The sequence below is a fragment of the Hesperophylax consimilis genome, chromosome 5, assembly GCF_061612785.1.
Source record: "Hesperophylax consimilis isolate HC1 chromosome 5, BYU_Hcon_1.0, whole genome shotgun sequence".
NCBI lineage: Eukaryota > Metazoa > Arthropoda > Insecta > Trichoptera > Limnephilidae > Hesperophylax > Hesperophylax consimilis.
In genome coordinates this window covers 28573918-28598542 of record NC_142840.1, presented here as the reverse complement: position 1 = coordinate 28598542, position 24625 = coordinate 28573918, and the positions used below count along the sequence as shown (strand labels likewise).

Below are 24625 nucleotides of genomic sequence, written 5' to 3'. Positions count from 1 at the left end.
ACTACGACGACCCAGCCTTCGTAGCAAAGGTGGATTCAAAAGTAGAATCAATCTTAAGTTTAGATCCTGAAGACCCTCCAATCAGGTTCACAACTCCTAAGGAAATAAATAACATAATTAAAAAATTAAAGAAAAAAAAAGCAGCCGGTCCTGACGGCATCTCAAATAAAATCTTAAAATATCTGCCAAAGAAAGGCATCTGCGCTATTACAGCCATCTGCAACGCGTCGCTGAGACTACGTTGCTTTCCAAAGGATTTTAAAGAAGCTGACGTAATTTTAATTCCCAAACCAGGCAAGGACCCACTATTAACGGAGAATCATCGGCCTATTAGCCTCCTTCCTTGCCTAGGTAAAATCCTGGAAAAAGTTATACTATCAAGATTAAACTCATTCACTCAGGACAGTAAATTCTTGCCAGACTTCCAACATGGTTTCAGAGCAGGTCATTCCACCTCTCACCAACTCCTGCGTGTTGTGGAACACATCACGGAGGGATTTAATACTAGGAAAAAAACAGTAATCCTCTCACTCGACGTAAGTAAAGCCTTCGATAAAGTCTGGCACAACGGCCTTTTATATAAAATGAACGCTCTCGGGTATCCTTTGAGACTTACGCAATTGATAGTTAGCTACCTGAGAGATAGATGCTTTAAAGTCAAGTCAGAAAACGTCTTCTCCACAACCCGCCCCTTATCAGCTGGGGTCCCTCAAGGCAGTCAACTCTCTCCATCCTTGTATAACATCTACTCTAGTGACATTCCTAAACCCATTGACCATAACATTCAAATCACTCAATTTGCGGATGACACTAACATCAGGTCTAGTTCAACAGTCGAGAGCATCGCCACAAAGCGTGTTCAGAAACAGGCCACTCTAACTGAAGAGTGGTGCAAAAAGTGGAGAATTTCAATTAACCCTACTAAAAGCGCCGCGACCGTTTTCTCAAAGACACGGCCCAAGCGGCCCCCATTCATTAAACTGTTTGGGGAAAAGGTTCCATGGGAAAAGTCAATTAAATACCTAGGTGTAACGCTTGACTCCAAGCTCACCTGGAAGAAACACCTAGGCATAGTAGGCACTCCCCTGAAGTTACTGTGTAGCTACCTCTCTAATCGACACTGTCAGACCTTTGTTGGAAAAGGGACAAGCAGCATGGGAACGATAAAATGTGGCGTGCCTCAGGGCTCCGTACTTGGACCATTGCTATTTTTAATATACATAAATGATATTGCTAAATGGGGACTTAGGGGTACAATACAACTCTATGCAGATGACACAGTGATTCTTTATCACAATAATGATTTAAACGAACTTGAAAAGGAAATGGAAAGGGATATAACTTGCCTGGCAAACTGGCTGCGATTAAACAAACTTAGCCTAAACATAAAAAAAACACATTACATACTGTTTGCAAATAAAAAAAATGTAAGTCTTAATATAAGTCTTGATAATAACCGCCTTGAAAGGGTTGATGTTACAAAATATCTTGGCCTTTTCATTGATTCACAACTCACATGGAATCACCAATTTAAACATGTTCTATCCAAAATTACTCCTATAACTGGTGTTTTATATAGACTTCGCGGGTTACTTCCTCCCTCTCTATTAAAATCGATTTACCATGCTATGATTCACTCACATCTAATATATCTCGCCGGAATCTGGGGATTTGCTACAAAAAAAATGATTTCAGAAGTCCAAGTCGTCCAAAATAGAGCCCTGCGAAATATTTTCAGTCTACCTTGGGACACACATGTCAAAGACATCTACAGAAACACCCAAATACTTCCTTTTAATACCATTCCCACTTTTGAAATAACGAAAACTATATTACAAGTAATTCAACACTCGGCACATTCCAACACTACACTCTATTACAATTGCGACGTACACCAACACAACACAAGAAATCACAACAAACTTCATATACCAAAAATCAAATCAACAAAATATGGACTAAGATCCCTAGAATACATAGCTCACACAAAATATAATCAACTACCCAACGAGATCAAATGTGCAAGTCAATGTAAAAAGACCCAAACTAACATGCTCAAACTTCAACTTATTAATGACTATCTGAAATAATAATGTTGTGTATGTCCCATCATATGTCCATTTAATACATACAACTATATGTTTCATGTAATGCGTATCATTCCCGCAATGAGTTTATTAACTCCTGGGAGTACAATGCTTTATATAATATACTATATTCTGTATTGTATACTTTTAATAAAAAAAAAAAAAAAAAAAAAAAAAAAATATAACTAGTAAAATAACAGCAGCAAATAAATGTCTAGCATCACTTTATCCAATGATGGGAAAGAAAAGTCGTTTATCAACGGATAATAAATTACTTCTTTATAAAACAACAATAAGACCAGGTTTCACTTACGGATGCCCCATTTGGGGGCACGCCGCTCCAAGTCTAATACAAAAGATTCAATTATTTCAAAATAAAGCCATTAAACTTGCTTTAAATGCACCTAAATGGATTAGAATTTCTTCAATCCATAAAGACACCAACATTCCGTTGATAAAGGACTTAATTGTTTCCCAAGCAACCAAATTTTATGCCGGCCTTTCCAGCCACACTAATCCAACAATAAATTCACTTTCCAAATATAGCGAAAACGATAAATTTAAATATAAAAAACCCAAGATAGTCCTCCGGAAGGAATAATAACCTGCCTACAGCCGCAGTATAGTTTTTAAGCTCTTTTTCAACACCACTATAATAATAAAAATAACAGTAAAGTATCTAAAGATAATCAAATTATAATTATGTTAGAGTCAGTAAACTCATGTTTAGGAACTCTGTAAAATAAAGTAAATCAAAAGTCAAAAACATGCATCCCGAGCGCGCTGGCGGCCAGAAACCTATGCAACCAGTGACACCGCCTACAGACGGAGTACCCTACTACCTTATACGATGTGCCAGCCGTACAGTGACCCGCACCCCCAGGACTCCGATAAGATGACGACAATACAATTCGAGTACACTGGGGATCATTACGTGCGCTTTGCCGGGGGATGAATGCTAACTGGCACGCAAAACAGATTGCAGACCTATAAAAATAAACATCTCGCCGCCAAGCTGCCGAGTTCGCAGTACCGCAGCCCGCCTTGTTGGATAGGCCCCCTACTACACTGGGCCACCATCACCAGCCAGAGCCCCCTGATGCGCGTATGATGGCTACGTCTACCCACGAGCTTGAAGCGACCGGCCCGACCTCGAATGCCGGCCCCCCGGATACGTAACATCTCGAGAGCCGACACCATCCGGAGCGCAGCCCGATTCGACTGCGGCCAGCCAGTCACCTACGTGTTTGCTGCGACCGTCCCGGCCTCGAATGCCGGTCCCGGATATGCAGCAAACCGCAACTATATAATGGTCACTCACAAGTTTGCGGCGACCGTCCCGGCCTCGAATCGTTGCGGATATGCTGCAAACTGTGACTAAATGTTGGCCATCCTGTCAATCACGTGTTTGCTGCGACCGTCCCGGCCTCGAATGCCGGTCCCGGATATGCAGTGAACCGTGACTACATGATGGCTAGCCTGTCACCCACAAGTTTGTAGTGACCGTACCGGCTTCGAATGCCGGCTCTGGATATGCCGCAAAGTAATCCCCGTGACTACATGATGTCCGGCTTGTCATCAAAATTGCAGCAGCAAGCTAGCCGGATTCAACTCTGGCCCCTTCACAGTTCCAGCGCGCACCTAAGCGCACATCCGGCCTGAAATGCCCCCCTCCCCCGGATACGCAACAACTCAAAAATGCACGACCGATACCCCGACACAAAAGGATACCAGTTCACCGCCATTCAAAACCTGCGAGCGCGCCCAAATCCCACGCGCGTCACCCTGCAGCCGCTCCCCGGAACCGAGAACTAACAAGCAAGCCCCAAGAGTAATCACCACGGCCAGATGGGAGGAGTGACCACGCACTCAATCACTGGATTTGGATGCATCAACCACCACCGAAGACTGACACGTTCGAAAAAATAGCTCGATGCAGCCACTACTGCACGGGAAGGAGTGTATCGAACGTCATCAGCATCATCAATATAAAATGTACATCAATTATAAAAAAACACAACAAAATGCCATCATATTTACCACTGTCGAAAACTATGTAAAACCTTCCATAAAACTAATGTTGATAAACCTGCCTTACATATAGGTAACTCATGTTTAAAAACCTGCCCTGCCGTTTAACGGTAAATTTTATCGCTCGGACCTAAAAGGCAGTTGTCTCGCTTCAACTCAAGCAACCATCTTACTCTGGCTAGGCAGCCGCTGATTGGCTAAGCACAAAACCTGCTTGAGCGACCCACGTGTATCCAAGAGATTTGTAAAAAAAAATACAAATTTGCAAGCCCTTCCTGTAATAATAGGAAACAATGTTAACTAAATAATTATATACAAAGATACTTATATGTTAATTAAATAAGCTCAAATAGAAATAAAATATGTTACACGTAAGATAATTATGTAATCAGCGAAACTCTGAAAATGTTACAGAGATTTGACCACTTATCTTGTAGAATATGTCTTATTATAACTAAATAAACAATATTGCGACGATGTGGTTTTGGCAGGGCGACAGAGGCAGATAAGGTCTAATATTATAAAATATTCCTATATTTCTGAGATAAACAGATTTAATCCTACAAGCGTGGCGAGCTTCATAGCAAGAAAAAAGCAAGCTCGTTACGGGAATTTCATAATACAATCAAGGGTCGGAGGCGCGGTCCTATAGAATCTTATAAAGGCGCCGCAAAAACCGGTCCCTTCTCCATTCCGCCATAAGCCCTGGACCGAGCAACATCTACCGCTGTCCGCTCTGCCTGACCCGCTTCGCTACCTGAGAGCAACACGCTGTGTTTGACTTCAACCCGGTTCCCCCCCCCGCTCCACTTCCGCTGTCTACTGCAACTGCCTGCTGCTGAGCTCGCTGCTCACCGACAAGCCAACGACGCCCCGACGTCGCGGCGCCTCTGCCTCGGGCTTCACTGAGCCTTCCCAACAGCCAGCCTCGGAGAGAGGATCTGCCATTGCCTACTGAACCAGCCAGCGCCCCGCAGAGCCGTTACCGACTGAGCCTGGAGGGATACAAGAAGTTGCACCCGCAATAAAAACCAACCGCTTTTATAAAAGCGTTCTTTTCAATATGCAAATTACAAATGTCGAATATATCGTCTTTCTCAAGACGCATTCATTTATGCAAACATACAAGAGTCGATATTCCCTGGATCGAGGGGACTGAACGTTGCCGACTGAGCCAGCCCGCCTGCCAGCCCGCCTGCCAGCCCGAGAGCCTTTCCTCCAGCGTGCGGTCCTGCTCACTGGCCCCGATGTCACAGAGCCGTTACTGACTGACCTTGGACGAATACAAGGAGTTTTATCCGCAATAAAAACAACCGCCTTTATAAAGGCGTTCTTTTCAAAAGCAAATTACAAATTTCGAATATATCGTCTTTCTCAAGACGCATTTATTGAGGCAAACATATTACAAGAGTCGATATTCCCTGCATTTTTATGATATTTTAAATAACTCTGTAATGGTTCAAATGAAATACCTCAAGTGCTTTATTTGAATCGTTACACAGGACAAAGGTAAATGTGTGCCGGTGCTTATAATTTTACAGTTTTTTTTCTTGTGCAGGCGACACGTCCCGTACAGTGGGTATCCTAAATACTTATAAACCACATCCCTTTTCACAGCATAGACACTTTTAAATGTAACAATAACCTCAATACTAACTACTCTTTGTACTCACCAATTCCAAGAATTCATCACCTTGCAAACAAATATTGTAAACTTATCGACATATTTGGTGTTAATAACTTTGAGAGTTTCAAAAGGCAACTAATTTTAGACCTTTTTGCTAGTTATTAACTTGTAATATTTATTAGCTTAAAAAAAAGATCTTGTTTTCATACTTTGATTTACTAAACCATATTATTTTCTAAATACCTTATGAGTAAATTATATTTAGCTATTTTATTTATGTACATGTTACACTTAAATACATATACTGTCAACTTACTATGTAAAAGCCCGATAGGGCGTTAATAAATAATAAATAAATAATAAATAAATAATAGTAATTTGGAAATTTCTAAATATACTCTCGTCCCCATCTACAATTTTGCCTTTCTCTATATGGATCGTTCTACATTTATCTAAACCAAAAGTCATTTTGATATCATCTGAAAAGTTTTTAACTACCTCGATCATTTTCTCTAAATTTTGTTCAGAATTCGAAAATAATTTTATGTCATCCATAAATAATAAATGCGGAATTGTACTACTCCCCCTTGTATTACCCGTAACTTTTATTCCAAACTTGCTTTTAATTAACATTTTAGATAGAAGATTCAATGCTAAGCAAAACCAAAAAAAACTCAATGAGTCTCCTTGAAAAATTCCTCTTTTAATTGAAATGCCCGGTATTACTATTTTTTTACCTTTTAAATTGATATTCCATTGACATTGACATTGGTATTCCAAAAGGACATAATATTTTCCAAAAAGCTAAAATAATGGGGTTAATTTTATATATATTTAATACTTTGGTCAGCCACGAGTGCTGGACACTATCGAAAGCCTTTTGGTAGTCTATATAGCAAGTATGTAAATTACTTTTTCGAGTTTGAATCTGTTTTAGAATTACAGAATCAATAACTAATTGTCATCCCATATGTTTTCTGCGACAACCTTTTTGTTGTTCAGATAAAATAATTTTTTCATCTAAATGAGTATAATATATTAAATCTGTCAAGCAAGAGGTTAAAATTCTGTATATTGTCGGTAAACATGTAATAGGTCTGTACTGAGAGGGATTATTAATATTTTATTATTTTTATAAAATTTCAAAATATTATTATTTTTATTATTATTATTATTATCCAGAATATTTATAAATATCCACATCCGTAAATAGCCACAAATGGATTGATTTGCCGGCCATTATGTTTCAAGATGCTTCAGGGCCTCTTGTGTAGATTAAATGTTAAATATCCGTAAATATTCATAAATATCCATAATCATCCTCTCATAACATCATTTGTTCCTGTTATTTTTAATACTGCTCCAATAAGTGGTGAATTATTAGCTACTAATAGCTTATACTGATGACAGATGTTGCTAAGCAAATGAATTATACAAGTCTAAATGACTTTTGCATATCTTGCATTGCACAATCTTCCAGTAGAGCGAATAACCAACGTAATTACAATCAAAATAAAGTAATTAGATGAAAAAATACATAAAGTACACATTGTATATCAAGTTATAAATGAAATACACAAAAAAAAATAATTAATTTAAAATTTTGATTGGCAATATATCATTTTATTCACCACGGTTGTTGACTTTGTAGTGACAAATTAGTTTGATCAGACGAAACGCCCGTGGCCAAATGCATTAGTAATTATTCTATGGATGTAATTTATACAGTTAAAGGCGTCTTTAAATAATGTATTTCGATTTTTTATAACTGTGGCACACAGGAATCCGTATACTGTTGAAATATATAGGTGGACCACAATTAATACATCACCAAAAAGTATTATTGGATTTGGTCAAAGTAAAATTCTTCTAATGGAGAAAAAAATTTCAGGAATGGTTTATTTTTCAATGTCCTTAAAAATTTAGACATGTATAAATGAGAAAAAATTAATAAAAAATGAAGGTATCTTGTACTCCATGGAGCAGGTTTATGATTAATAGTTTGTTAAAATGCACAAGTCAAATTTCATTGTTGAAGAAATTAAATAAATAAAATTCTTCTCGGTAAAAAAATGTTTTACTATAAAAGGTAATTTTGAAAAAAAAAACATGTTTCAGGAAAAAGGAGTGAAAGGTTTTATTCTCATACAGTTGAACTTCGTTCTTAGGCATGAATCTCAGAGTGGCCCTTAAAATGTGCCACTGGCATTGGGTTAAAAATACATCTAATTTTAACAACCATTTACTAGTTTTCATAGTTACACAACTGATAAACAACGATTTCTATACAGTAAACATTAATCATTTGTGCAAAATTTAATACACCTTTATTAGAAAGGCTATAAGTCGATACATTACTTAAAAAAACGTTGATTTCAGGAGACATGGTTGAAAGATTTTACAGAATAGGTTATCAAAAATATTAAAAACACACTTTTGACCAAAAATTTGTAATTTATCATTTTTAACGATGTGTGATGAACTCGTAGGTTCCAGACATGCATAACGAACTGAAGGTAGGATATGGAAACCACAGATAAAATTAATATACAGAGGTACGACCAAATTGCACGGACTATCAAATAACTGGAACTGGTCAGAAATGAATCGGTGTCCAGGTATGTAAATGCGGGGGACTTTAGTGCGTAGGTGGGATTCGCGGTAGTTTGGGAAAACATGGACATGGTATTTGTGAATGGATGTATTTGTGGATTAAGTACATTAGTATTACTGAAATTAATTCTCTGGTTCTTTCGCTGATATTTTATCATTAATCCATTCGTAGAACGCTGATACTTTAGTGTAGGCGCCAGGCGATCCTGCCTGAGCACACCCCATGCCCCAAGAGACGATTCCTACTTGAACATCACCGACCACTAATGGGCCGCCGGAGTCACCCTGCAAAAGGAAAAATTGAATTTCCTAATTAGAAAGAAGGACTATTGGATTTGGGTACAGTGACGAAGGTGTTATAATAGAATCCTCACAGTAATATCCTCAACAAACCTAACGTCCCTCTAAAAAGCATGTGTATTACATTACATCTACTTAAAATGTTTGCGCTTTATAGTAAACGTTGATTTTTCCAAAACTGGATTGACACGAGCGGAACACACGTCCACAGTTGATGTTGGCTTCATAAAAATGGGTCTTTTCTTTGACTCGTTTTTGTGTTAGTCAGCTCATATGTAGAATGAGCTACCGGCATTCGTTTTAATCTGATAACGACATAGTTCTCATGTTTTTAACGGTGTACAAACAGGGTCGTTCGTGCGAAACGTTACTATCATGTTGTAAATAAATTGTTTCTAGTGTTCACTAATTGTTGTTGATATCTTTATTTGTTTTTCAATAGTTTGTATAGATTTACGAATGTAGAGGTCACAGGTTCAAACCCTCCGGTAATTGATACCTCCGTATGTCTTTTTTGTGGTAGATGTCCTATAATACTATCGTTATGGTGAGAGGCTTGAATCCGCTTAAGCCGTGTTTCAGTTTGTTCACTCTAAATTGGTGAATTGCCAGTTACTTTTCCTGTCTCCACCGTTTCTTTCACCTTCCCTCGCCTATCACCCCCAATACACACAATTGGGTATTTTCACAAACTATGAATACCGTTAAAAATGTGTTAAGGGTTTGACGTTTATTTTTGTGATTATGATTATTGTTCTTAAAATAAGTTTTTTTAAATATTTTCATTCACAATTAATGTTTTAAGAACGGTCTTCAACCATACATTCCGAAACGGTTCCAACTGGCTACAACGTCATTATGACATAGAAAACGCCAATGTCTGTCAAGACGGCTGTCATCAACGCCGCCGAATCGACAAATAAAAACGAACATGTCGTTTAGGCGGCAAATCGAAAAGAGCATATTTTGAATCGTCATCGAAAATTTATTTGTCAAGATAAAAAATAAAAAATAATACTTTCGCCATCGCATTTTTTTTCGAAAGTAATTTTTTTTCTGTAAATACCTTATAAGGTATGCAATAGGTGCTGTATTTATTGTAGGCAATAGTCGGTATTAACATTAAAAAAAAAACAACTAAATACAAACATTGCAAATGCTTCAATAAAACGGCCTTTTAAAGTGCATGCAAAATAATTCGTTGATTTTACGAAAATATTTAGGGCAAAAAAAAAATTCTTAAGATTAAGCTTATTATTATTTACCTGGCAAGTATCCTTTCCACCCTCCTTTAGTCCAGCGCAGATATTATTCTCAGTGACAATAAAATTAGGAAAAATCTGTTTGCACTTTTTGACAGGAACAATTGGAACAGTAACGACACGCATAACTTCAGATTCCTCTCCTCCTTCCTGAAAAAGATAAAATAATATACGTTGAAAGTTGTGTATAAATTTTGATGAACCATGTTTCACCAAAATGTGTTCAAAATATCATTAACGGTAAAAAGGAGGACTAAATTAAAGCATTCCACAACCCAAAGGACGCCGGGCAAATAACAGCTACTACTAATATTCCTTTTTATTTATTTTTGGAAAAACTTAGTGCGTGAAAACCTCAAATTGTAATATTTAATTATTAAATCAAATGAGATCAAATGCAATCTGTGAATACGATAAAAAAGTGGCTTTTAATTGAATATCTTTGGCTGATAATTGAATAAGAAAATAACACTCGTATGTGTATCAATGTGCTTATTAGCTGCAAGTCATGTTTTAGATGTTTTGAAGTTGTTTCGGTTTTTAGTTTGAGCTACAAGACATCTCTTGTGTAGGCATATTTTTGAGGTTATAGACTTATCCGACAGATGGTAGTAGGATATTGGTTTGCCATTTCACTTTCAGAACCGTGGTTTCTAGCATCGAAGAGATTTTGAGAACATAATAGAACGGACGTTAGCCTCCTGGCCGACCTCCACAAGAGTTTCTGATCTTAATAAAAACCAAGTGTTTTGTTGTGAAGAAACCGTAATTATTTATCAAGAAACGATTTACAACAGTCATTTACCTGATTGCATATTAGTGCGTATGCTACGGAAAAGACCTATCAGAAAACTAAAAATACAAACCTAAATGGTTGAAGATAACATGCATTGTATTTTAACAAAATTTAAGTGAAAAGAAAATGCTAAATACTCTTAAGTGAAAATGCCTTCAAAGTTTTTATGGGTTTTTTATTCTACGCGCACGAGAAAATAAACACATTTTAGGATCATCACTTGTGAACCCAACATGGACGTGTTATCGTCCAATATGTATTGTGTTTACGAAAGTACTTCGGCCACATACTGAGCGACCAAACGATGCCGAAATACCCCGAATGGATAACGCGTCGGGTAATTACGAATATTTGGCCTGGACGGTGCTGACGGTGAGTTGTGACTGAAGAGTGTGAGTGGACATTAAGTCAGTTCTTGGAGCTGCATGTCAGTATCTACTAACCGATAAGTCTTCAAATTTATAAACATTATATTACAAACATTATAATAATATGGAATCATATTTTACTCACAGATGTAGTACCCCATCCTGTAAGGACTCCAGAATCTAACTCAGTTAGTTCTGGGTAATTTGGTCCTGCCAATTGAATTTTCTTAACTTGAGGAGTTGAAAAATCTACTGTATTATAAAGTTCTACGAGACCGATATCATAATCAGTTCCGGAATGTTTATATTTTTCGTGGGTGAAAAATGTTTTTGCTTCGAATGCAGTTCCTCCCTTATTTTTGTAAGTGCTTCCATATCGTCCTTTTATTTTACTCGCACTGAAAATAATATACATATTTCAAGAAATATAATATATGTTATCAATCAATCAATCAATCAATCAATCTATATCAATCTATCTATATCTGTATATTTATCATAAATGGGGGTGTGGAGGCAGTGGCTTTTTTAAAATCTATTGTATTATTCCGAGATTGATGAAATTTAGCAAAACATTACCTTCAAAATAAGATAAAAATGAAGTCTACCTAATTTCAAGATACTTATCCGCTAGTCATCCTACCTGTCAATACATAAAGGAGGGTGTCTGTGGCGGGCGGACGGGCAGCGCGAGTGTGATTTTTTTGGAAATCTACAGTTTTATTCAGATATCAATGAAATTTTACGTACTTGACCTTCAAAATAAGAGGAAAGTTACTGTCCGCGTCAAAAATCACCCCCTCCCACTTTTTCTACCAGTTAAAACAGATTTTAGATAGTTTAGAAACTCATCACAGACAATCTAAAATTTGGTTTTACAATTTCAAAATTTAAACGGCTGATTGTGTGAATTCGGAAAATCGATATATCGATGTAAAGAGTTAAACCTATCTGTTTTGAAAATAATATTTTATTTTAAAATCTTCATTTGAAAAATTGTATATATTTTGTTTAAATTTTTTACAGATACATTTTTACGAACGGTGTTCATTCAAAAGGTAAACTTCTGACGTCGTTCTAATTTTAATTTTAATAAATATTTCACAAAATGAGCAGTATTTATTTTGAAAGGCAATGTCAGGAAAATATTTGAAAAATGCTTTCAATTTTGACAAATCGTAGAATATTTACTCCTGTGCATTTTCACGGATTTGCGCTAATTAATAATAATGTGAGTGGTTTGTACCCATAGAGGCAATGAGCAGCAGTCAAAATCCATGTTTCTGAGATGAGAGATCCCCCACAAGTGTAGCTATTATCAGATGAGTAGTAACCATCGATGTGTATTTGATAAGGGTACTTTTCTATAGTGGTTGGCAAACCTCCGACAATTCTCTCTGAAATAATACGAAATGCTCATAAGTTCTCTAAAATTCAAAGAAAAAAAAAATAATACAGGGTGCGGCAGAGAGGTCGGACGGTTTTAAAAAAATCATAAAATAGTTAATTTTTACTCAATAACAAATTTATTGATGGAATCAGGTTTGCGAGGAAATAGCATTTGAGACAGTCAAGTGTGGAAAAAAGTCAGGTATGTGGTGGCCGAAATCGTTGATGCAGTGCTAGAGGCGTTCTTGGAAGTTCACGTAGACTCTCTTCAACATCGCTCTATATCATAGGGGTGAAAGCGGAGATCCATATGCAAAATTCGCCTTACCGAACGATCACTGAGGTGAAGTGCAGCAGCATGTTTCCGGGCAGATCGAGTCGGACTGCGAAGAAAGGCTTGTCGAACGCGTTCAACATTTTCAGGAGTTTGAACTGTTCGCGGAGCTCCTCTTGGTCTTCTGTTGACCAGTTCACCACGCCTGAGAAGTGATTCAACCCAACGAAGGATGGTGTTTCGAGAAGGGACAGCTCTATTCCGATGAATGTTGAAGTGACGACGAAACTCACGCTGTACGACGGTGACTGACTCATTATTTCGGACGAAACAATCATAGGCGAAAACGCGGTGCTCCACCGTCCACGTCTCCATGACAAAAACTGATAAAACAATGCTAGGAACTAACGAGTCAAGCGGCACCCCCCCCCACCGCTCTCGTAGACGGAGGGGGAGAGTACTACCCATCTCAAAAACGTCCGTCCTCTCTGCCGCACCCTGTACTTGGCGGTCTATGCCCATGCTCCATGCCCATTGCTCAAACCGGCTAATGTTACTGTGGATTATAGTTTACTGACAACGCATTTTCTTTGATAGCATAATAAATTGTAATCACGGAAAACAAAAATATGCAAATCATAAAAAATTTTCCAATTTTATATGATTTATCCCACAAAGACTAAAACATTATGCTATCATTTATAAACATTTATTATAATAGCCACATCATAGTAAATTCCTATAAAAAATATCTTTTGAAGTACTAAGGTGTGAAATTCTCTTAATACTGTTGCTTGGTAATTGGCACATGTTTTTAATCATGAACCCATTATATTAACCTCTAAAAAGTTGATATCTCTTTGTACTAATAGGTAAAATATAATGATAAATTAGTAGTCAAGTAAGTATTTATTTAATTGCTAAGGAAGCTCTAGAATTAGAAAGTGCTTCTTCATTTCATCAGTTGTGAATACATTGAAAGCTGTAAAAGTTTCCAAAAAAATAGATTTGGTAGGTTTGTAAGAGGAACAAAAGCAAAATTTGAATTCAAATGTTTCGCCCCGGCTGAATTTTGTACTAACAATTTCATGGCCACAGAATATTCTGCGCATTTTTGTGCGAGACTTTAAACTATGAAACTATATGCAACAACGAACACATCAATTACTTGTAAATTAATTAGTTATTTAATTAATTCTACAATATTGATAGTTGAAATCAAAAACAATATCAATTAAAATATTTTAAATTATGTGTCTTACCTTTGTAATGTAAAGCAGATACAAACTGCAAAGAATGTGAACCAAATATCACACACAACACAATTGCCGGTAGAAACATGGTGAAGGATTAAAGATTATGAGCTACGCTTTTTAATTTTTACCTAAGTCTTCCTAGATGCATTTTACGCCAATTGAAGATTAAACAAACATATATTTTTTATTATTTAAGGGGTTACTAAGCTAGGGCCAACAGCAACATAGTATCAAAATGAAAATCGTAGTTTATTTGGAACATTACTTGGGTTTGTAATGTAGTCAAACAGTCCAAATAATTTAAAAAATGGCGCATTTAAAATAATAAGTAGTCTTTAATAAAAATATTTCATTGAATTTGAAAAATTTATCATTTTCAAGGTTCATTTTCGGGTGAGTTATATTCAAGATCTGTTATTATATCATTATAGGCCAGTCACTTGGCAGTTATCAAATAATAACATAACATGAAAAAAACTTTTACAGAACTTGAGAAATTAACCTTGAAATTCTCTAAAACAAGTAATTTTTGATAAAATTTGAAACAGTCACAACCAAATCCATTTCACTAGCCAAACGCAAGTGTTTATCAAAACTGTAAATATAATTATAGTTCCACGCTGTCCCTGGAGAGTTAAAAATAATTATTAATTGTCATTGTTTAAATTAAAATAAATGTTTTTAATCTGGACGACATGCAAAAAAGTGTTAGTTTCATCATTTTGTAAAATTAAATAATAAATCAATAATATAAAAAATGGGTGAGTAGAAAATTCAGATACCTACACACAGAAAAAAAAACTTGTTTGTATTCTTAACTAACTTTTGGATTTGTTTCGTTTTCGGGTCATTGTATCCAAATATAAAGGCGCTCATAATTTCAGTCAATGGATTCGTGATATTGTGTTCTAATTCGGCTTTAATCACGCTTTTCTTTGAATAATGTAGTGTTTGCTTTTATAACTAAAATAAAATCTAGTAAGTACTGTAAAAATATTTAGGAATTTTAAGCTTAAATGGAGCTATAAGCTTCGGTCCAAGGGAAATCTGTTAACATAAATAAATATGAAAGCATCATTGTGCAGTCAATCTGGAGCGATACATTTGATTATTATTTCACACGGCATGCGGTATATTCGGATTCAAGTTTAGGTGGCACCCAATCGTTTTCATAAGATTTCTATGCGCATTTAATTATTTCAAAAATTGCAAATAAAACATTTTAAAAATACACATTTTTCCAAAATGTTGACAAAAACATGAAGATAAGTAAGTAAGTCTAAATTGGTAAGTCATGGTGCTTGAAAGAGAGAGTTCGAAAACAGCGTGCAATATAGTTGTGAATGATTGATAAGTGGATCAGTTTGTGTATTTAGGACGTACGTTTACGACAGATAGGAAAGCTGACAGATATATTAAAAGTAGAGAAAAGGCAGGTAACTTTATTGATGTTGGACTGAAAACAGTTGGCGCTAACAAACGCCGGCCAAAGAAGCAAAGCTAGCAGTCCACAATAGCGTGCTGGTACCTATGCTGATGGAAGGCAGTGAGGAATGGAGGACACAGAGGAAGGATGAATGTAGACTGCATGCTGTAGAAATTAGATCCCAGAGACATATATGTTATAAAACCAAGTGTGATCGTGTACACAATGTATAGATCCGCAAAGAATGCATGGCTAATGTAAGCGCAATGAGTAGGAATAAGAAAGGGTCGCTCATATGGTTTGGGCATGTCGAGCAAATTAACGAAAAAAGGTGTAAGGAGAATTTATGACGCAAACGTGAATGGTAAAAGCAGTCGGGGTCCCCGAAGAAATCATGGCACGATTAAGTTGACCAGATATTGAGTCGCGCCATGTCAAGAGCAAACATATGTGAATGAGGCAAGGAAGAGTATGCCAAGACCGTGTTGATAGGCGGTATGTCCTCTCTGCTTACCGCTGTAGAGAAACGGTAAGATGGTCTGTTAGTTAATCATGTATTTAAGCATGTAGTTAAACATGATTATTAAGTATTAACATTATAGTATTATATTGCAACACCTGAAAACCGTAACAAAAAATCTTACGATTTTTTTAAATATTGACACTACCTGCATAATTTATTGTAAAGTTATATACTTTCAAGCTATGTAAATATTGTGTGTTCCACGTATTATACAAATCAAATAAAAAAATAAATCAACACAAAAATGCTGTAAAAAGTATAATTTTTTTATGTTTAACATTTTACGAGCGAAAACTATAAAAAATGTCAAGAAAAGAAAATATTTTTGCATTGGAGAAAATTTATAGAAAATGATTATTTTTTTAGTACCAATAAAAAATATTTTAAAAAAATCTATCTTAGAGTGTAATCCCAGTGTCTGACACATTCTGGGATGGTCAATCAAAAAATCCGAGAACATAATTAATATTAGGCTTTAAAAAAACCTAACACATATATTTTAATTTATAATTTTTAATCATTAAAGACAATATTAGCGATTCTGAACGAAAATTTGTAACGGAAAAATCAGAAAAAGGTACAACTGAGCTAAACCGACCCTCCTTACTTCAGTAATATTTAACTCTATCATACTTCGACTTGGAGCTATTAAAATTTTCTTCAATTTCTTATCACATATTTTATTTAAAAACTCTTATCTTCCCGCCACCGTACAAGGTTTACAAGACATACCTACTATGTTAAAATACCAATTCTGAATCGAATTGCAAATTTAAAACCGTGTTATTAGTTTTTTTAAAGGGCAAATATTTAATTATTCTTCTTTGTGGCGGCGAGCTGGTTTTTTTGTAGAAATTATTTATTTATATGATTTACCTCCATTGATTCACATCAAAAATGCATTGATTTTGCTAGCAATACGAAAATTCTATGTGTAACTTAATTTACTGTTCACCAGTAGAAAGAGACAAAAAGAATAAATTTTCTCGTACCTAAGTAAAACTGTACCTCCAAATAAAACATTGAATAAAAATAATAAAAAGTATATTTGCGGCATGTTCCATAGTGGAATATATTCAACTTCACCATTCAGAATTAAAACGTTGCTTGAAATGATTTCTGTCGTATTTGGTGATCAAATTTGAATAGCCAGGTACTTACCAAGTATCTTCTTTCTTATATTCTTCTTCTTTCTACCACCTTCAGTCTCAAAACATACCCCAGTTGGGGACGCCATAGCATCACTAGCGCCAGACTATTGTGAGCATTGAGACTCTGATGCGAAGATAGAAAAGTAGTAATTAGATGTGCATTTAACCTTTCCCTTACTGTGCTAAAAAAATCCACGCGTTCCGGTGCTGTGTAGCCAATACACATCTCAAAATAAGCGATTTAATATCGGAAAAATATTTATATTCATAGCTAATCGATTATGTTTATTATATTTAATATCAAAAGTGATAATAATTGTAATTTAATTGCTGAAAACATGAAAAAAAAAACATCGGCAGATGCTAAAGAAACGTGCGAGGGGTCCACATCTAACGACGGTTCGCGGCCGACTTGTTAGCGGCTGGCGGCTGGCACAATCACAGCTGTGCGGTCGTAGGTATTGATGGACTAAATCAAAATACAACTGCAGACGTGTGGATGTCTCATGTTCCCGCATAGCGAATTAAAGCGGGACATCAATAGCTTGTCATTTCTTATCATTGGTATCACACGGTTGATTGTATTGGTGTATTTGTTCCCGATTTTTAACAAAAATCTCTGATTTTTAATTGAATTTGAAAACTATGTAAAATATTATTTTTTAATTCAATGCATAAATGTATAACGGAGGAATACCTAAAATCTGAACCCATAATTTATTATATTTATAGATTTATTAAAGTTATTAGAAGCAATTTGTAGTAAATACACACCAAAGACAAGGAAAGATTAAAAGACTAATAAAACTTAGAAAGGAGGGGATGTTGTTTACAATAAAAAAAAATAACACTATCACGAATATTGACTAGTCAGTAGCTGAGTTGGCATCGCGCTAGAGTCCCACCCAGGTGTAGTGTGTTCAATTCCTCGGCTGGCTAAGTCATCCATCACAACATAAGCAACATTTTCCGCTTACTGTGATCTTAGTAGAAGATTATCAAATATTGTCAGGTTATTCATAACCCGGGAATATTTGTATTTCTTTTTAGCAAAAAAAATATCTAAACATAATAATTTTTCGTCACAAAAGGTATATTTCCTTAGTATATTTCCGTGATTTTTTCTTCCAAATTTAGTGAATTTCTAGAAAACAGTGTTTTAGGTTAATATTGATGTACGTACTACTCAATTCCTCAATTTCCGTTTTTCGATAAAAAATGTCTCTGAAGCTTAAAATTAGCAATTACAAAGTATACAATATATCAATTAAAATAATTAAATGTGTGATACAACCCGTGTTTTCACATTGTACAAAATAGTATTATTATTATACGCACATATATAAAATATACGGGTAGGGTGTAAAGAGTATTTCGAAAAAGTTAAATCATGCTGTTTTATCATTCGTCGCTTTAAAACCCAACATTTACCCTTTGTAAGAGTTACGGTATTCTTCTAAAAATTTAGCAATTGAAAAATTAAAAATCTGTATTAACAGAGTGTTAAGGAACGTATTTCTTAATTTAACCAATGTTTCCTGATAATATTAGAAAAAGGTAATTTTTGAATCTGATGATAATGAAATATTTTTTTTTTAATACAAGTGAATAAAAGTAACTCAGCCTAGTAACTGACCAACATATTACCCCGATCCTGACTAATGAATACCTACTGATGTTTTTAGTGTATAGGTATCTATTGGTTTCTTTGCTAACCATGCGTTGAGTTGAAAAGAGCTAAAAATTGTCTGAGTGGGAAACGATTCCACCAAATTATATAATGTGAGAGTTGGATGAATTAATTAAGGAGCGACATAAATGGCTTAGTAAACAGTACAAATTAAAAATATTCTTTATTCATATTGGTTTAGTCGATTTCGTTTTAACATTCCAGTTCATCTTTTAGGCTATGCCTTCCAGGGTGTCAAGCACGATTTATCAACATTGACAACACAAAGAATTTTATCAACAGTATCGGTAATTACTTGACAACTTCTAGCATGTTTTCTAACTGCCAATGATGTTTGAAACTTTACATCGACAAACATATCAGTATTATGTAGTCGTTAGAGCCCATTAACTACTTAAATAAACTTTTTTACAAGTTGTCAAACATTGTTAAAATTTCACGCAAAGTTTTAATATTGCTCAACCGTTAAAAATGTGAGCGATATTTTATCTCGTGTAAACAGAGTTTCGACATTTGTTCAGTATAAATACTACGTTTTTCGTCAAGCGCAACGTTCGCCAGCTGATTCTCTCCTAATGCGAAATGCAATATCACAAGGTTGCTTATTAAAGACTTATCATTTTTTAAAGCTCTTATATTATCTTCATATATAGTGAGTAGGTCATTGTAGAAGTGTATTATATATGTCACAGTGCCCTTGAGGCGATTTTGCACAAAAACGGCGCTATATAAATCATCAAAATAATATGATTATTATTATTATCCAGAATATTTATAAATATCCACATTTCCACATCCGTAAATAGCCACAAATGGATTGATTTGCCGGTCATTATAATTGAAGATGTTTCAGGGCCTCTTGTGTAGATTAAATGTAAAATATATCCATAAAATCCGTAAATATTCATAAATATCCATAATCATCCTCTTATTTCAACTGTTCCTGTTATTTTTAATACTGCTCCAATAAGCGGTGAATTATAAGCTCCTAATAGCTAATACTGATATAATGACAGATATTGCCAAGCAAACGAATTATACAAGTCTAAATGACTTTTGCATATCTTGCATTGCACAATCTTCCAGTAGAGCGAATAACCACTGTAATTACAATCCAAATAAAGAAATTAGATGAAAAAATATATAAAGAAGACATTGTATAGTATGTTATAAATGAAATACCCAAACTAAATAAATAATTTAATTTTTTTTTGGCTATACGGGACGTGTTTGACTGTACAAAGAAACACTGTAAATAAAAAGCGCCGGCACACATCAGTCCTCAACCTGGATAATGATTAAAGTAAAACACCGTGAAGTGTTCTATCTAAAACCATCATAAAAGGAAGCCGATTCAAATCAAAATTCACATTTTAATTATTAAGTATTGTACTGGTATACAAAACGCCCAAAGCAGTATAGCTCATAGTTACTTCCTATTTCTTTAAGCCAACCTAATTCACAAGAAATAGTTATAGGTATTTCAATACAACTGGGTTTTAATACACAGATAGAAACTGAGACAATCGGAATTCTTTCAGGGATAATTTCAGATTGGAGCACATTGTGCATCATCACGCCATACGATACAGCAAAAGTGGCCAGTTCAATCGGTAGCCAGGAGGAATTTCCAGCTTCTACGTTGTCAGCATCAGTGGCTTATTCAGTCGGTAGCCAGGGGTAATTAGCCGGCCTCTAGGTTGTCAGCATCAGTGGCTAATTCAGTCGGTAGCCAGGAGGAATTGGCCAGCCTCTAGGTTGTCAGCATTAGTGTTTGTTCAGTCGGTAGCCAGGAGGAATTGGACAGCCTCTAGGTTGTCAGCATCAGTGCTGGTTCAGTCAGTAGCCAGGAGGAATTGGCCAGCCTCTAGGTTGACAACATGAGTGGCTAATTCAGTCGGTAGCCAGGTATTGGCCAGCCTCTAGGTGGTCAGCATCAGTGACTTATTTAGTCGGTAGCCAAGAGGAATTGGCCAGCTTCTAGGTTGTCAGCATCAGCGGCTAGTTTAGTCGGAAGCCAGGAGGGATTGACCAGCCTCTACGTTGTTAGCATCAGTGACCAGCAATCGGCAGCAGCAGAAATTGGTCAGTCTTTAGGCGATCAACAGCGGTGGCCAGTTCAGTCGGTAGCCAGCAGGAATTCAGCGGCGACGTGGTAATTTGATTATAAGGGCCGGCACACGGAGACGCCCAATTATTGTAATGATGACAGATGCGTATGACTCAGCTGATAGAGTGCCGGCAGTAAACAGCTCGTTGCACATAGTTGTAATCTTTAAAATTATTGTGCCGTGATGGAGGAACAGAAACGAATACGGCTTTCAGTTGAAACTCAGGAATTTCTAATTTTAAATTATAACAGACCGCGTTGTAACTGGAAATGACACTTGGGGTAATTCTTGAATCCCCCAATATTTTGTTTTAATTGGCTATTTATAGTATCTCCTACAAGCATTTGTGTGACGTCCGCTTGCAAAAACATGTTTACGTTTTCAAAAGGCAGGTATTGTGGTACGAATAATATTTCGCCCACCAACTGGCTTTCAATATTTTAATGAAAATAGGGTTATCGAACTGTTTCATGTTTGATCCAGTCTTTTTGCCGCCTGGTAACAGATTGATGAATTTTTCAGCTGGTAAATATAATGATTTGGAAAAAGGGGTCATCAAACTTGTAGGTGTGCAACTTTAGCCGCGATTGATTTAAATGCAATAAAATCATTTTTCATGTTCGATACAATAGAATTTTATTCACCACGGTTGTTGACTTTGTAGTGACAAATAAGTTTTATCAGAGGAAACGCCTCTGGCCAAATGTAATTGTAATTATTCAATGGATGTAATTTATACAGTTAAAGGCGTATTTAAATTGTGTATTTCGGTTTTTTTTAGCTTTAGCACACAGGAATCCGTAAACTGTTGAAATATTTTGGTGGACCTACAATCGCCAAAAATATTATTGGCTTTGGAAAAATTAATTTCTTGTAATAGAAAAAAAATTTCAGGAATGGTTGTTTTTTTAATTTCCTTAAAAATTTAGACATGCATTAAAAGAAAAAAAAAATTAACGAATGAAAGTATCTTTTACTTCATGGAGCAGGTTTATGATTATTTGTTTGTTAAAATGCAAAAGTCATATTTCATTGTTGAAAAAATTAAATAAATAAAATGTTCTCGGTAAAAACATGTTTTCCTATGAAAGGTAATATTTAAAAATCAAATATGTTTCAGGAAAATGGAGTGAAATTCTATATTCTCACACAGGTGAACTTCGTTCTTAGGCATAAATTTCAGAGTGGCCCTTAAAATGTTGCACTGGGTTAAATATACGTCTAATTTTAACAACAATAAACTTGTTATCATTGTTACAGTTGTGCAAATTTTAAAAGACCTTTATAAGTTAAGCTGTTAGTCGATTTATTACTTAAAATTACGTTGATTTCAGGAGACTTGGTTAAAGGATTTTATAGAATAGGTCATCAAAAATATTAAAAACACACTTTTGACCAAAAATTTGTAATTTATCATTTTTTTAAAGATGTGTGATGAACTCGTAGGTTGCACACATGCATAATGTACTGAAGATAGAATACGGACACTGAACAAACTGAACGGACTACCAAATAACTGGAACTTGTCGGAAATGAATCGGTGTACAGATATAAAGTGCGGGAGATTTCTGTGCGTAGATGCGATTTGCGGTAGTTTGGGAAAACATGGACATATTATTTGTGAATGGACGTATTCGGAGATTAAATATTTTTAATGAAAAACGTTGTCAATGCATTATTAATACGAAGTATTTTTGTAATGAATCCCTGGTTCTTTCGCTGATATTTTATCATTAATCCAATCGTAGAATGCTGCTACATTCGTGTAGACGCCCGGGTATCCAGCCTGAGCACACCCTTTGCCCCAAGAGACGATTCCGAACTGAACATCCCCGACCACCAATGGGCCGCCGGAGTCACCCTGCAAAAAGAAAAATTAAACTTTCTGATAAGAAAGAAGCACTATTCGATTTGGGTACATTATGGGTACAGTGACGAAGGTGTTATAATAGCATCCTCACAGTCACATACTCAACAAATATAACCTCCCTCTAAAAACCATCTGTATTACATTACATCTACTTAAAATGTTAACGCTTATAGTAATGAGTTAATGATGATTTTTTTTTTTTTTTTTAATATTTACTCCACACAGGAGGCCCTGAAGAAAATAATTTCCCTCAGGGCCTATGTCATCTTTGGGGATGCTGTGTGGAGGGTCTTTTTGTGGAGAGGAAGGAGTGAACATGGGTCTTGAAGAGTCCCATGTTGTAGGAGGGAGGAAACACAGAGGCCGGCAGTTCGTTCCACAGCCGAGCTGTTGAACTTAAGAACGAATCGTAGAAGCGACCCGTTCTCATGTGACAAGTGTCAACTGTGTACAAATGTTGGGCGCGCGTTTGGCGTGTATCCCGACTACGCACCGGTGCCGAAGGGATCAATGACGCTAGTTCCTCAGAGCATCTTCCATTGTAATACCGATAGAACAAGGACAGCATACCTACCTGACGCCTGTGCTCTAAAGATTGCAGTCCGTTTGTTAAGATTGGGGAATCTATCAAACGGACCGCCCGTTTCTGCACAGAGTCAAGGGTTTTTTTCAGGTATTTAGGGGCTCCAGACCAGAGATGGCTGCCAAATTCGACCGTAGGGCGCACTTGCGATTTGTACAGGGTGAGCAGTTGTGTACTATTAAAGTATCTGCGGGCCCTGTACAGTACGCCCAGCTTCTGAGAGGCCAACTTTACTCTGGCTTCGATGGAGCCCCCGTACCTGAGCTGGTCACTTATAGTTACACCAAGCATATTAATGGAAGGCCTGTTCGGAAGATTGCTTCCGTTGAAGGAGACTAGATTATCATTTGGATCCCTTTTAGACGTAATCAGACAGGATTGGGTCTTTGAAACATTAAATTCGACGAGATTATTTTTACCCCAGGAGGAAATACTCTCGAGATAACCGTCCATTCTCTGCTTCAAAGCCCTCCGAGCCGTTGGAGTTTGTGTGCCCTTTGGGGGCTTATCAAACAAAAAGCTATCATGAACTGTACTGTCATCCGCGTAACAATGAATCGGTGCACATGTCAAAAGGTCATTGATGTGCAACAAAAACAAAGTCGGAGACAGAACCGATCCCTGTGGGACGCCAGCATTTATGGAGTGCGAGGAAGAGGTGAAACCGTCAGCAACCGCCTGAATCGACCTATCCCTTAAAAAGTTAGCAATCCACGTACACAGGGATGCGGGAAGTCCGTAAGAATGCAATTTGTTTGTTAATGCAAGTAAGTCTAAAGTAATGATGTTTGAAAGAGAGAGTACGAAAACAGTGTGCAATATAATTGTGAATGAGGAATACTTGGAGCAGGTGGATGAGTTTGTGTATTTAGGAAGTATGTTTACGAGAGATGGGAAGGCTGACAGAGATATTGAAAGAAGGGTAAATGCAGGTAATTCCGTTAACGGAGGACTGAACGCCGTTGGCGCTAACGAAAAATTGTCCAAAGAAGCGAAGTTAGCAGTCCACAACGGAGTGCTGGTACCTACCTTGATGTATGGAAGTGAGGCATGGAACTGGCAAAGAAAGGATGAAATTAGATTAAATGCTGTTGAAATGAGATCCCTGAGGCGTATGTGTGGTAAAACCATGTTTGATCGTGTGAGGAATGTGGAGATCCGCAAAGAGTGCAAGGCTGATGTAAGCGTAATGAGTAAGATTAAGAAAGGGACGCTTAGATGGTTTGGGCATTTAGAGCGAATGAGCGAAGATAGGAGTGTAAGGAGGA

General features: G+C 36.3%; 1 protein-coding gene across 1 annotated transcript; it reads right to left on the bottom strand.

Moving 5' to 3' along the window:
* Nucleotides 1-8481: 8481 nt before the first annotated feature.
* On the bottom strand, nt 8482-13064 carry LOC149423736 (trypsin 5G1-like). Its single transcript, XM_089632283.1, has 4 exons — nt 12802-13064; nt 11230-11482; nt 9924-10070; nt 8482-8643 (listed from the first exon to the last, which is right to left on the bottom strand). Exons 1-4 carry the CDS (start codon nt 13062-13064, stop codon nt 8482-8484), a joined length of 825 nt encoding a protein of 274 aa, XP_089488409.1.
* Nucleotides 13065-24625: the final 11561 nt, after the last annotated feature.

Coding starts and splice junctions, on each gene's coding strand:
- LOC149423736 (XM_089632283.1), bottom strand. CDS start 13,064: ATGAGTCAGTCACCGTCGTACAGCGTGAGTTTCGTCGTCACTTCAACA. Junction 10,071..11,229: donor CAGGATGGGGTACTACATCT/GTGAGTAAAATA, acceptor TATCTTTTTCAG/GAAGGAGGAGAGGAATCTGA. Junction 8,644..9,923: donor GTGGAAAGGATACTTGCCAG/GTAAATAATAAT, acceptor TTCCTTTTGCAG/GGTGACTCCGGCGGCCCATT.